General features: G+C 41.7%; 1 protein-coding gene across 1 annotated transcript in view; it reads left to right on the top strand.

Annotated features, from left to right (window-relative positions):
- The first annotated feature begins 1235 nt into the window (after nt 1-1235).
- PRKAR2B (protein kinase cAMP-dependent type II regulatory subunit beta) overlaps nt 1236-14123 on the top strand; it is a 92942-nt gene continuing 80054 nt past the window's right edge. The window contains exons 1-2 of the mRNA XM_059816934.1: nt 1236-1546; nt 5266-5285. Of these exons, the coding sequence (XP_059672917.1) occupies nt 1236-1546; nt 5266-5285 (331 nt within the window). The remainder of the gene's footprint in view (nt 1547-5265; nt 5286-14123) is intronic.

A 14123-nucleotide genomic window follows, 5' to 3' on the forward strand; every position in this document is an offset into this window, starting at 1 on the left:
CAAAGCCTTATGAAAAACAGGGCACCCGTAATTGCTACTTAAAACATTTAAGCCTCCTGGTGATGACAAGCAGCACGAACTTACCACTGTGCTAAGTAGTCTCTGCAGCATGACTTGGAAGAGTGTCTATGCTGAGCATTGGCACTCGACAACGTTTAAATTGGACTTTTTTTAACAATTGTTTCTTTCTCCAGCTAAATTTTTTACGGACCTTAGACAACCAGCTGACAAACAGGATGTGTTTTCTAGCACCACATCACCCATCTCATCCTAAATAGTATCGATGAATATAGCATATCTATGTATATGAATGTTGTGGCGAGTATCTTTAAGGCGGTACATGGCCGTGAAAAAGCACAGTAGTCATCAGCTATGAAATACTACATCCACTGTGGTCCTTCACTGAGCGGGGAGATGTCCGCTCATTAGGAATCCCCGCCGATCACCAGCGCGGATGCCTGGATCCACCACAGGGGAAAGGCACCCAAAGCCTCGGGGACCCCGGGACTCACGGAGAACCGGGGAAACCGGAGGCCGCGGTGTCCGGGGGCGGCGGCCCGGCGGGGCAGCGCCCCGGCAGGGGAAGGGGCGTGAGGAGGGCCCATCACGGCGGGGTCCCGAGGAGAGCGCGGCAGGAGGCCCCGGGCGGGTTAACAGCACCCCGACCGGCAGCGAGGGCTACCTGCCCGGCCCCGAGGGGCTCTCCGCCCCGCCGGGCGTCCGCGGCAGGGCAGGGCGGGCAGGGCAGCCAGGCAGGCCGGCCCCCCTCTCTCCCTCCCTCCCTCCGGCGGCGCGGGCGGGGGCGCGCTGCGGGCCGCAGTCCCCGGCGGGAGGTTGTCATGGTTTCCCGGGTCACATGTGTGCGAGGTTCCCCCGGCGCGGAGGGAGGAGGTGGCGGGGGCGGGGAGGCTTCAGTCACGGTCGGGGCTGCCGCGGCGCCAAGTGCGGGGCGAAGCCGAGCGAGACTCTGCGGCCGCCGCCGAGGCTGCCAGCGAGCCGCTGCCCCCCGCGGATCCGCCCCCCGCCCGCTCCCACCTGCGCCGCCGCCGCCCATCCCTCTCCCGCTGCTCACGGCCGGTGCGCCGCGCGCGCCGCGTCCCCGGGGTGCGCACCCCCGGTCCCGGCCGCCGCTCGTGGGCTCTTCCCCCTCCCCCCCCCCCCCCCCTCCTCCTCCTCTCCCCTTCCCCTCTCCTCCCCCTTCCCAGCCAGGCTGCGCCCCCCCGGCCGGCCCCGGCATGAGCATCTCCATCCCGGCGGGGCTGACGGAGCTGCTGCAGGGCTTCACGGTGGAGGTGCTGCGGAGCCAGCCCGGGGACCTGCTGGAGTTCGCCCTCCAGTACTTCGGGCGCCTCAAGGAGGAGGCGGCGGCGGCCAAGGCGGCGGCAGCGGCGGAGAAGGAGGCGAGCGGCCGCAAGGCGGGCACCCCCGCTCCCGGCCATGACAGGGGCAGCCAGCCGCCGCGGCGGGCCCCCCCCGACGCCCGCGGGGTCAACTTCGCTGAGGAGCCCATGCAGACCGACTCCGAGAGCGGCGAGGACGAGGAGCAGTTCCCGGGTAAGGGCCCCCCGCCTCGCCCGGCCCCGGCGGGAAGGAGCGAGCCGGCCGCGCAGCGCGGGCAGGGCGGGGTCGGCTCCCTCAGCAGCCCGGGCTCAGGAGGGCAGCTTGGGGAGGGGGGGGGGGCGAAGAGAGGGGGCTCCCGCTTCAGCGGCCTCACGGCGCGGGAGGGGCGGCCTCCCGGCAGCGCGGGGGGCGTGGGCCGCGCACAGGCCGCGGCTCCAGCCCCGGCGGGGGTGGGTCGTGCGGGGGTGAGCGCGGGGCCGGTGAGCGGCGGGGAGCCGGGGGTGTGGGGAGCGTGTGGGCCTCGGCGGCCGGAGAGTGAATGGGAAGAGGCGGCCTCCGCGGTTGCACCGTGGGCACGTCCCCCGCTTGCGTTGACGCCAAAGAGCGGAGCCCACGGGAGGTTTCCCGTCTCCCGCTGCAAACTTTAACTCCCCGCGTTTTTGCCTTCTGTTCAGCGGTGCTGGATGTTGGGCACACAGCTATCACCGGAGTCTGCAGCTGTCTTGCTTATAGTGCATAGGCCTGTAATATTCAGAAGATCTGTATAGTTCCTTTTTAGAAGAGCGCAAATCTACATTTTCTAATTAGTCCAATGGTATGTCTGCCTTAAAAACACTTCTCATGCGCATGTTACGGTATTTATGCACTTGATTCAGTGTTTTATGCAGATGTACGTCTATGTGTTTGAAAAAGTAGAGCACAATTTAAAACTTAATTTCCTCCTGAAAGCCAGGGTGAAATTTTCTGCATGGTAGAAGGGCCTATGGAGGAAGCGTAGCTGTGAAGACAGCAAAGAATGTATGCGGTATCTTTGTGTTTGAGGTTAACACCTATCTGCACGCATCTAACGATACCTTACCTTTGTGTGGCTGACAGGCTTTATTTAGAGACAATGTCAATCATCAGCTGGTCTGATTTATGGGACGAGTAGTAGCTGTCTCTGGAGGCTGGGTAGCGCTTCTCCTTTGTGTCGCGAGCAAGCTAACCAAAGGGTCAGTCAGTACGGTTAGATGCTGAGAGGTCGGTCAGTAAGGTTGGACGGAGAAGAGAAAGTGTCCAAGCATCTTTATCATTAGCTTATTTTTTTGAGAACAGCTTGAAATTGAAGTATATCTCATCAAATCATTGAAGCATTCATCCCTCCAGGTCATGCTGGAGGTTGATTTGCTTAGCAGAGTACAGAAACCAGCTGTTTGCTAGATGAGTATCAGTACAGTTTTTAAAATAATGTCTTATGTGCATTTTATAGGAAAAAAATGTAGATGTTTAAGAACTGGGTAAGTTTTCTAAATGCTTTATGTTACACTGTAAGACAGTCGCCATTCTTTTCATCTGTTCCTTGCAGTTATACCATGTGTATTTAATGAGAATTTGAATCTGTCAATCAGGTTCTGCAGATTTATGTGGTAATTTTGAACTCTAATGCTGATTATGTGAGATTAGTAAAAATCTGGAAATTTGCTGTCTTTGAAAACTGAAATGGTGATAACGTGGGAGAACAAAATTATTACCTTAATTCACTAACACTAGATGTGGTTTTCAAACGTGAATTATTATAACACTAAACAGACTCATTGGTGAATGGAGAACTGGAATGTTGTATGGAGGAAAGTGCAGAAATGTAGCTTGATTTATTAGCGTGTATGTGTTCCATACGTAAAACTTTACAGGGTGTTTTAAGAAGCTTTCTAAGCTTTTCTAATGAATACCTGTAATCAAGATTCTCTTGGCATTCTCTTTGTTGTGATCATGAAGAAGGAAAGCCATTATTGTCAATACTCTCATTAAGGGACATTCTAGAATGACTTAGTTTAACTGATGTAAGCATTTGACAGAAACCTTTTAAAATATCCCATTTTTAAGCCTGATATATTTTGAAAATTTAACTGCGTTATGGCTTGTAATTTCTGTCAATTGGAATACTTAATAATTAAAAGTAACAAAAATGGAAATATTTATGGAACCATGTGGAAGGTGGATAATAAGTAAGTTATAGTAAATGATTACTAATGGTGTGCTTCTGTCTGTGTGCATTGTGCAGGAGTGTGTATTTTAAATTCAAATTTTACGTCTGCCCTGAATATATATTCTTTTAAGGTAACATAACATAACAATGCATCTACTGAGCCTTTTGTTAATAACTGGAGGTATAAAGGCTTGTATTCAAATCATTGTTTAATGGGTTTAAATACCAATTTAAAAGCGTATTTCTTTTAGGGTTTTCTCTTGCTATGAATAGCAATTCTTGAACTTATGTTGGAGGAATTTTTTTTATTTTAATTTTTTTTCTTTTGCCTTTATGAATAGTCAGACTGCTTCAGTATAGTCAATTTGGCCTGTTTGTACACTGCTTTCATACAGGAGAGGAAAACAAACTGGAAAAGTTCATAAGCAAATGTAAAATAAAAACCTCTGGGGAAGGCGCTCAGACCTAGAGGTGGTATCTTTTCTTTGTTAAAGCAGTACGCTTGAAATGTCAAGCTGACAGTATTCCTTAATTAATTCAAACAGGATGTTGTTGAGAGCTCCTTGTAAATGCTATTGTCTCCGACTTTCTTCCCCCTCCCCAGTACATATTTCTAAATACCTACATGTTTCTAAATACCTACAAGCACCGCAGTTGAACTCTTTGTCAGTATTAGTTTTGTCCTTGAAATGCATTTTGGAAGGTGCATCAGCATTATCCTGTTTCAGAGATGACAAGCTGAGGTGTAAGCTGTGTTTAAAAGAAAAAAAGAAAAAAAACCTATGCTCAGAATTAAGAGTCGTATGTGCACCATGAAATAAACTCTATTCAGGTCCTCTGCTGTGTCCATTACATGAATTGCAGAAATCAAATAAAGGTAAAAGCAGTTACCTTGTCTAGAGGGAGAACTTTCTCGTATTGGTGTCATAGTTCTGAATTGGCACCTGGAGTTAAGGTGACCTCTGAAATTATATTCTTTGTGTTCAGAGCATTTAGATCATCCCCTTCTGAACAGACTGCTTAATTTGGGAATGATTTTTAGGTCTTCTAGTTGTCTTGTGAGTTTTTATTTATTTATATATATGTGTATATATCTCTCTCTCTGTATCTGTCCTACACAGGTGTATTAGTGTTAATCAGTGACGACAACTAATTTCTACTAATACTAATAGCAATTACTAAATTGAATAGGACATATACATAAAAACGAGCCCCTTCTTAGCAAATTCTTCTAACTTTTTGTAGGTTTGAAGTGTGTATTAAAATTTATTATACTGTGTCTGCAAAATTTGAAAATGCTCAGTAGGTTATTTGTTCTTTTATAAATGACTATACTTTTCACTTTACCCCTTGCTTGTCTATGTGCAACTTACTTTGATGGGTAATAACCCATGTCATTTGTAACAGCTGTTTTTAAATATTTGTCATAGCTAAAAATTTGTATCTCATTGAATCAGAGAATCGTTTAAGTTGGAAAAGACCTTTAAGATCATCGAGTGCAGCCATTAACCTAGCACTGCCAAGTCCACCACGAAACCATGTTCCTCTAGCCTTAATATGAATTAGTAGAGAAGTTTTTAGAGGTAACATTGCTGTTCTTTAAACTTTAAAATTGCAATGCTGTAGGTACCATTTGTCATCATGTAGCCTCCGTTTACTTTGTTTTTCTTTTGTTTTACTTTGGTTTGTTTTTGTGTTTTTCTCAGATAGTGATGTATTTTAGCAGGAAAATACTACAGCTGTCCCTCTCCTCCCCCGTGTGCTTCTGTTGGTGTGTTGGTTGCTTTGAGTTCCTTCCTTGAAAACTTGAGCTATAAAATGCAAGTATATATCTCAGCTTTACCCACTGATTATGCTCAAATAATAAGAGATCACTGCTTAGGTAAAACATATGTATTCTAGCTTAAAATATCAATATTAAAGGCATGTCTTTATGTTAGTTCCTTCATTCAGTCTGAATTGCTTTACATACATACTGTTCATGCAAATTTTGGGATAATAGGTAAATTGTAGAAACCAGAGCATCGTAGAAAGATTTGCACACAACCATATCCATGCCAGTTTTTTGATGATAAATGGCACTTCATCAGTTCTGTTAACCTTACTTACGGTTTTCTTCCTGAAACAAAACAAAACAAAACCAGAAAGCACTGAACAGTTTGTAACCTTCCTGTAGGTCTGTCGTGCGATGATAATGGGTAGGTTAGAGCAGTGGAAGGGTTTAGTAATAGCAAGGGGGCAATATAAAAACATGTATAGGTTGTAGTAGGATATCATTAAATCAGGGACCATATAGAAAAACATGCGAATTTCTTAAAAATATGTATATTCAAATTAAAATCTGGGTTATGATGCGTGGTGGCTGAAAGCATTACTGTCTTAATATGTGCTTAGCCAACTTTAGGAGTGAAGTTTTAATAATTTCTATGGTCACGCATCTGAAATATACGAATAATGCTTCATTTCTTTCTGTGGTTATAAGGACAAACCTAATCAGACCCAGGCTGGAGCAGCCTTACTCTGGATGCAATTTAGAGAAGCTTCCAGTTACAGGCGAGTCCCTTGACAGTATGTGAGCTTGGCATTGTTGGTGCACTCCTTGGCGTAGTTTTGGACTATACCTCCTTGTGCTTTTCTGGATTGTGTCCAGTGTGGTTCAGAGCATAGTGTGTGTAGGAGACCATTTGGGACAGGCGTTTGGGATTCAGACAGCTTCTAGAGGGAAAGGAGTTTTAGCCACGTGGATGGGAGCCTGCCTGGTTCAGTGGGCCTTGGTGGTCAGGGGATGGCTGCTGGCTGCTCTCATCTAGTAGTATATGTAGTCACGAAAACACAAAGCTTTCAATCCTTGCTGTAAATCTTCAGAATAATAGAGTTTTTTGAAATAATGGTTTCCTGTATTTTTGACAGGAGCAAACCAAAATATTTTGTTTCTGCTAACAGTTATTTTAGAAAACAAACCTGAGCAAGTTGACAGTTTAGTCTTTTCTTCTTTTTTTTTTTTTAAATCCCTTAATCTGACCCAGGTGTTTTATTCAGGTTGGGAGAATTGCAGTCTAAAAAATGAGTTTGACAAAATTATAAGCAACTAGAAATGTGCACTTGTAATGGGTAGCATTTAGTAGTCTTTGTAGTAAGGAATATGGTTCCCTCTCAGCTGTGCAAATATTTGTGATTGTAGATGAAAAGCATACTTTTGCTATAACCCCCTTTTTTTTTTTTAAGTATGTTTGTATTAAGAATTTCGTTGAAATGATAGCAGCCTCCACTCAAAAGTGTATATGTGTATCCCCACTCAAAACAAAAGCATGCATGAGTGAAGGTGTCTCTGCTGGCTATTAAGTTGTTAAAGTTTGTGTCTGTGCATTTAAGAGAAGCAGGAGAAAATTCCGAAGACCGAAGGACGGAAAAGTAGTAGAACTATACCAAAAACATTTGAATTTATCTCCAGGCTTCTTTTTTGCTAAAGAAACAACTTGAAACTGAGTTTGGCTGACTGCTCAGCTCAGAAAAAAGAGAACAGCGTTAATTCAGGAAGCATTAATTCAGGAAGTATAGCAAGACATAAAATTTTGTTGGCATGAGTTTGTAATGATTGCATTATGAATGACAAGGTATAAAGTGTCAGTACTAACATTTGCACACCACCACTCTGTTTCTTGCACGTGTCATGTCTTTTTTAAAGGAAAACTGGCTTCCTCAAGTATGCTGTAGTTTAGTGTCACTTGCTGACTTCGGTTCAGTTTCCCAAAGAAACCTTACTTTTTTTTCCTCCTCCCTGTGTTTACTCCTGTTTATGCATTTACATGAATGGAAGACCAATTGCCTCTTTTTTTTGTAATGAACAGAATAAAGTTGTATCCGTGGACACTAAGAACGTGCCTGTTTTTAGAATGTACTCCTGTTTAAGTTAGAAAAACCAACGTAATAGCCTAGCATTTGTAACCTGCACAGAGGTGCTTTGTGCATCTGTCAGTAAGTTAAGCTTGGTTTAATACATATCTTGGGGTTTATCCCCAATTTGTTATGCAAAAGTATTGCGTTCTGTTCTCTAGTTCTGTCCGGTGAGAACCCTCACTCTGAGGGAAATCTACCTTAAATAGTCAAATCTCTGCAGACTCATTGGCCTTAGCTACCCCTGTAAATCTGGAACATAGTTTGGAAATCGCACATTTAGGTCACAAGGTACAGATTAATCAAGGTATGAGCTTCTGCCCTGCTTCTGGTTTTCCAGTATCAAAGATGACCTCTAGATTGGGAAATCTCATTTGTTGGGACAGTGATGAAAGAAATAAGAAGGCAAGGTGGAAGGCAGGGCATAGAGGCAAAAATGGAGTCAGAGTGTGGTAAGAAAAATGCAAAGGTTAAAGCAAGAGGAAGGAGGAGGCACAGAACTGAAGTAAGGGGAGGAAGATAAAAGAATAGAAAGCACATGTGAGACAGCGTGCATTAAATTATCTGCTCTTATTTTCTCTACCCAGATATAACCCTGCTCTCATCATGTATACATCCCAAATTTATGTCCTGAATTTTCTATTGAAATTCTGTTTGGCTGAAATGTGTTTCAGAACAGCATAAATGCAAACTTAAGCTAACATTAGTGGTGAATGCATTGTATGAATGTGAACTCGGTCATTTGATGCTGAGAGATCATTTAAATATTTTGACATGGTCATCTGTATCTGGAGACTCATAACACTTATATTCTAATGAATGTGTACTCTAATGAAAGTTTCAACTCGAGTTTTTCATGGAGAATCTAGATTGTTCTCAACCATTTTCTGTTTCAGAAAATAACAGTAGTGGTCATCATCAAGAAAGTGAATAGGCACGTGGGTACAGCTGCAGTCTTCATAGAGAGTTAAGATGGTTTTGGTGATGACGGAAAAATGAAATATTGAATCGTACATAACAAACCCTTTGTGAAATGTCCCTTTCTTTAGTGCTTAATAAAAATCACAGTGGTTATTTCACCAACTATTATTTTAATGGGAATGCCTTAAAGTCATGCTATAGAAAAACTATTCCCACTCCAGCTTCAAGCTCTTTTTTTGAGCTTCAAGTGAGTGTAATTATGGAGAGGTTCTGTGCTTTTAAAAGGTGAGTGATTTTTTTAAAAAGTGAATGAAGGAGGGAGAAGGCTTTGAGAAAAAGAGCCATTTAAAATGGCTCAGTATTCTCTGCTGCTGGAATAGGTCTTGACGTACATGAATTAGGAGAAAAAGAGGTGATCTTACTAGGGTTAATACATTTATCACATAGACTTTTTATATTGTAGGTTGTTAAATGGATGTGGGTGCATAAAAGATGAAGTCCATATATGCATGAGTTACTACATGCTAGGTAAATCTGTTAAAAGAAATATGCACATCTATAAGTAGATATTATTACCATAAAAATCAAGCATGGTATTGTTTGAAAGCAGTCTTACAAGAATTCTAAAGGAAATATATACTTATTTGTTTCCTTTTCTTTGGGGCATAGAATGATGACACAGATGACTAGATAGCTTTATGTAGAGGTTTTAAACTGAAAACCCTTATCTTTTCAGGGGACCCTTTCAGGCTAATCCTTTCACTTGCTGGGTAGGAATACATTTACTTCATGGAACTGAAATGGACGTTCTTACTGTGAATTTTGATCATAACAAGTAATGAGAAACTTTGGGTTTTATTTAATCTTTACAGAATATGTTTTTGTTCTGTAGATCAGTTTTCAGTCATAGTACTAAATAAGATGATGTTGAAGAGGGTGGAGTTTATTTCCCTGAAGAAAGGCTTCATGTTTGTCAATTCTGGTTTTCATATAAAAACTCAGAGCTCTATTTCAAGTTTTTGTGCATTCGGTGATAAAAATAGCAGAAGTACTCACACCGAATTTCTATTTGTAGTCTCTAGGCTGTGTAATACATCAATCCAGATTTAAATCGATAACAGCAAATAACCTAGAAGACGTACAGTTTTGGGGCTACATCAAAAAGATGATGCTAATCAAATGTCCAGTGCCTTATCCAGCATTTTAAATGATAACCATGTCACATGAAACAGTGCGAGATCTGAAATGAATGGAGATGTAGACAAGCAAGTGTGTCTGAAGTGCATGGGAGTAAAACGCAGGTTGTAGGCACAAGGTATCCACAGAGTGAATTGAACAACAGCCATATGGCAGTTTGCCATTCTCTCCATAAAAGGCATCCTTTTAGCATTGCTGCTCAGAAAAGTAATTTACTGACCACAGATAAAATGAGGAAATGACAAGGAATGAAACAATACAAAAAAAGTCCAAATTTTAGTGTAGTCAGCCTTGTACTATAACACTCTGGATAATGGAAGATAGAGTGGTAAAAAACATGCTGTAACAACAGAAAGTGTTTTTCATTTGTATGTTTGCCTCTTAATATCATTAAGCAGAGCAATTTAATATTAAGAAAAAATCATCAGAGCAAAGAATTTGAAGCTGAGTGCTTGGGCGGGTAAAAGCTGATAATGAGAATAGCTTTCTTACACATACTGTTCCAGTTATTTGACTAAAGTGGTTTTTGTAAATCTGGACTAAAAGGGCCAATTAGTAAATATTATGTAGACTTCCTTAATGGAGGGACTAGAAAATTGCTGTACAAAATAAATTTTGAAAGGAGAAGTAACATGATCTTTCCTGCTCAGACTTGTTCCAGATACCATCCTGCTTATATAAAGATCTTTATAACAGCGTCAACCTCTTCTGAATCCCTGTGATGCAGATGTAAAAAGTGTTTTTATAAATAGTGATAGTCTCTTCGTAGTATAACTTTTTAGCAGACATGTCTATTGTAAAACATACCAGATGGGAAGAAAAGAAATCCTTGCCCAATACTGGAAAGAAAACATTCATTGCAAAGCCTCAGTATAGACTATAAATAAAAGATGTATAGAATCCTCAGTGTTGGGATGGATACAAGCTGGAACCAAGTGTAAACATTCAGACTTGCTAGGCTGAGAGCACAGGCTGAAAGGTTTGGTATGTTTTCCCATTCTGATTTTAATGATAGATTTGTAATGCTAGTGTGAAAAATAAAATCCATTGCCATGAGTTATAAGGCATTTGTAACTGTTGCAGGGTATGGATTCACCTGAATTCAAGCTGTTCATGACAGCATTGTTGTGGCCTTTTTTTGGATGACCCCACAAATGAGCATATATTGTCACTGCACTAATCTGGTCCTTCTAATTTGTTTCTCATTACTTTCACCACTGAACTTGTTCCCTTTTAGATCCCCTCTCTGAAGCTGTAACACTTCTTTGCATTGATGCTTAAGGATCGTTCGGCCGGTTATTGCCTTTGCTAAAAAGTGCAGACTAGTCACAAGTCCTTGAAATAGGTGTTGATCAAGAAATTTTTAAGTTTTGCTTTTTAAGGTTTTGCAAAAGAATGCCTACAAGCTAGTATGTTTAAACACTCTTCCTGGATTAGCAATGGTTAAGAGCTTTAACGACAAAAACTTTGTTTAATGGAGAGCTGGGATTGTCCTGAGATTTCTTGTTCTCTTCCAAAACAATGTTTGTGATACTCATCAGTCACACTTATAGTCAGAAACAATGAAGATGTGTACTATAGACATATGTTAAAATTTTCTTAAGGCTTTGAATACAATGTTTTCTACCGTTCTAATAAAACCATTTTTTCATCATGAATGAGTTTTGAAAAATCTAGGTTCTCAGTAATAGATGCTGTTAAACATTAGGGGGACAGATAGTATTTTTGTTTCAGTTATGGCTAATTTCTGTTGAAACTGAGGAATTAGGATCCAGGTACCTTTATAGATCTGCGTCTTCATGAGTCTCTTTTAGTACTACACCCAGTCATCATTTTATTTTTAGTTCTGGGTGAGGGTTTTTTTCTGGTTTTAATACGTAGTGTTTTCTCTTTCCAGCCATTTTGTTCCATACCTTTGAGTAACGTTCAGGCATCTTTCTCTAAAAGCCATCTTTTAGCTGATAATTTATATGCCTCTATTGTTTTTTAATAGGTACTCAAAACATGAGAAACACCGGTCTAGCCTTCACCACTACATTATTTAAGCATTTGCGAGGTAATTTAAATATAGAGTTAACAGCCTGTCTTCCCTCCTACTGCCTCAACGTACAGGAAATATTATTTAATGGCTAATGCATGTATAAAAAATCAGTCTGAAAGTAGATGGTTATTTATTCTTAGGTGCCGCTAACTTCAATTCTTGGTAAAAATTTATCTGCAGTATTTATCTGCACGTCTCCCTTGCTAATCTGTCAGTTTTGTCCTTCTATTGGAATTTAGCTGCTGCTGGCAGTTGAGGTGGGAGTAGATGTAGATTCATTTCCATTATCCACCTTGCAAAAAGAAGTAATTTGTTCTACTGGTTTTGCTTTCTTAGAAACACTTACAAAATGGAGCTGCTGTTTTAAGTGGGCTCTAGTTTACTGTCTGTCTGGAATACATTGTCATATGAACACAGTCTGTCTGTAATTACTTCAGGTTATGGCATCAAAAAATTGAAAAAAGAAGAGAAACAATTTCTCTAAGTCCATCCCTCACATCATTGCATTCAGTGCAGATGCAGGCTTTGGGATGTATAAAGAGATTGGGAAGTCTTGGGATCTTGGGAAATCTCAATCAAAGAACAGTTTGAGCTTGTGAGAGAAGGGCGTGCTTTCCATGCAAACATGTAGGCATTTGTCCTCTTCTCTGATGTTGTTTTTGGGGAGTTCAGGGAGCGTGGCACTGTCTCCAGAGTAAAGTTTCTTAACATGAACTTCCTTAAATACTGCTAGAAAGACCTGACTTTCATGTTGCTGCCAAAATTGGATGCCATTGATCTGTTTCTACCAAAGAGAGTGTTTTCCTGGGGAGGTTATATGGAGCAGAAGAGTAAAGCAATGAGTTGCAGTCTACTTCTTCCATCTCGGTATGTTTTTTTGCTAAAGGATCTTTTTCATGCACTGGATTAAAAAAAACCCAAAAAACAAACAAAATCCATGGTAGTAGGAGACAGTAAAAATCAGTAACAGCATTTCTGTTTTTCACCTTTTGTTGCTGTTAAGAGTGTGTCAAGTGTTTTGTTTTCCTTCTTTTGCTTTTTTTTAATATGCAAAATTAAGAAGATTGCTTGACTTGCTATTTATACGGAAGCTCAATCAGTGGCTAACATCCATTTCCCTTGTTTTGAGATAAAGGCCTATTTGCAGTTTTGTTTGACAGTAATGGAAGATAAATCACAGAAATGTGTGTGATCACACTTCTCAATCGAAAGGAGGCAGGTTGATATTTACAGTTCTGGCATGACACTCACTGTCTTCATAGCTGCAGCACCAGATAATGGAAGACAATCTTGGAGTGAGTTGAAGTAAGGTGCATGTATAGGCCTTTCGGAAGAAGAGGCAAGTTCTCTTGGATCCAGACCATTGTAGTGATTTTGGTATCGGCCTGTGCCTCATCTGGGGCTTACTGGAACATACTTTTTTATGTTAGAAGAATGTTTTTACGTCTAATTCTGGAAGAGTTCTGCCACCATAGGATCTGAATCCTTGACAGAATCAAAACAAAGCATATGAATGAACTTCAAAAAGAAATGTCTTTAAATCCTAAAGGTCAAGGAGCCTGTTAGCACTTGTCCCTAATAAAATGGGCCATTCCTTATTTCTCTGGCTGAGAGGTGACAAACCCAGGGTCCCTTTTTGGGGAGCTGGTCCCTGGTCCTTCCCCTGGGGCGGGAGCTGTCCAGGCAGGCAGTGCTGGCAGGCTGGGCACCGCCAGGGTGTCGTGCCACTGGGGTGGGGAAAGTCAACCACTGAGCAAAATTACTTTTTGTGCTTCTCACGTGCGTAGAGTCTTCTGTGCTTTCTGAGATCTGTTTGACTTCTGAGGAAGGAGTTATCATTCCTGGCAGTGGTAGAAGTCAGTACATAGCAATCCGATGTCTCACCATCAACATTTATTCAAGTTTCTCTTCAGTGGAATTTTTTTTGAAGTCTTGATGGTTTATTTGTTGAAGCTGTTACCAGTTGCTTGTGGAGAACTAATAAAACTGACTACACAGCACTGAACATACAAACTGGCACATACCTCTGTTGTATCTTTAAGTTATAATGTAAAAATCATAGTGTGAAGTTATCCCAGCACTCTAATTGGTTGGTATATGTTCAGTTGGGGTAAAAACAAAACAAATCATGTTTTATGGCCTGAAAGAGCTAGTTGGTGTATGACATGGAGTGCGTATCATACCCTTGCAACATTTAGTTTTATTCAGGAAGCACATTACTGAAGGTACATTACAGTGCTCAGATAGGGGCAGCACCTGAGTGCCTGTGCTCCAGAACCATCTAGTACTGATGTTCAGAGCCATCTAGTACTGATTAGCTGGCTGACAGGCCAAGTGAGGCAGACCAGTACTGAATTTATGTGACCTTTCCTTCATGATGGATAGCAGTTTGGTGTCAGCTGCTATTTTTCACGAATTAGCAGGGCCTTTTTGCTTTGAGACTTTCTTCATTGTTAAATTTAATTGAAATTGTTCAGCAAGTTCAGCAGCTAGTAAGGGGAACAACCAGGTGCATAACGTGGTGGTATAAACTTTGCCATGAAC

This window comes from Gavia stellata, chromosome 4 (genome assembly GCF_030936135.1).
Source record: "Gavia stellata isolate bGavSte3 chromosome 4, bGavSte3.hap2, whole genome shotgun sequence".
Taxonomy (NCBI): domain Eukaryota; kingdom Metazoa; phylum Chordata; class Aves; order Gaviiformes; family Gaviidae; genus Gavia; species Gavia stellata.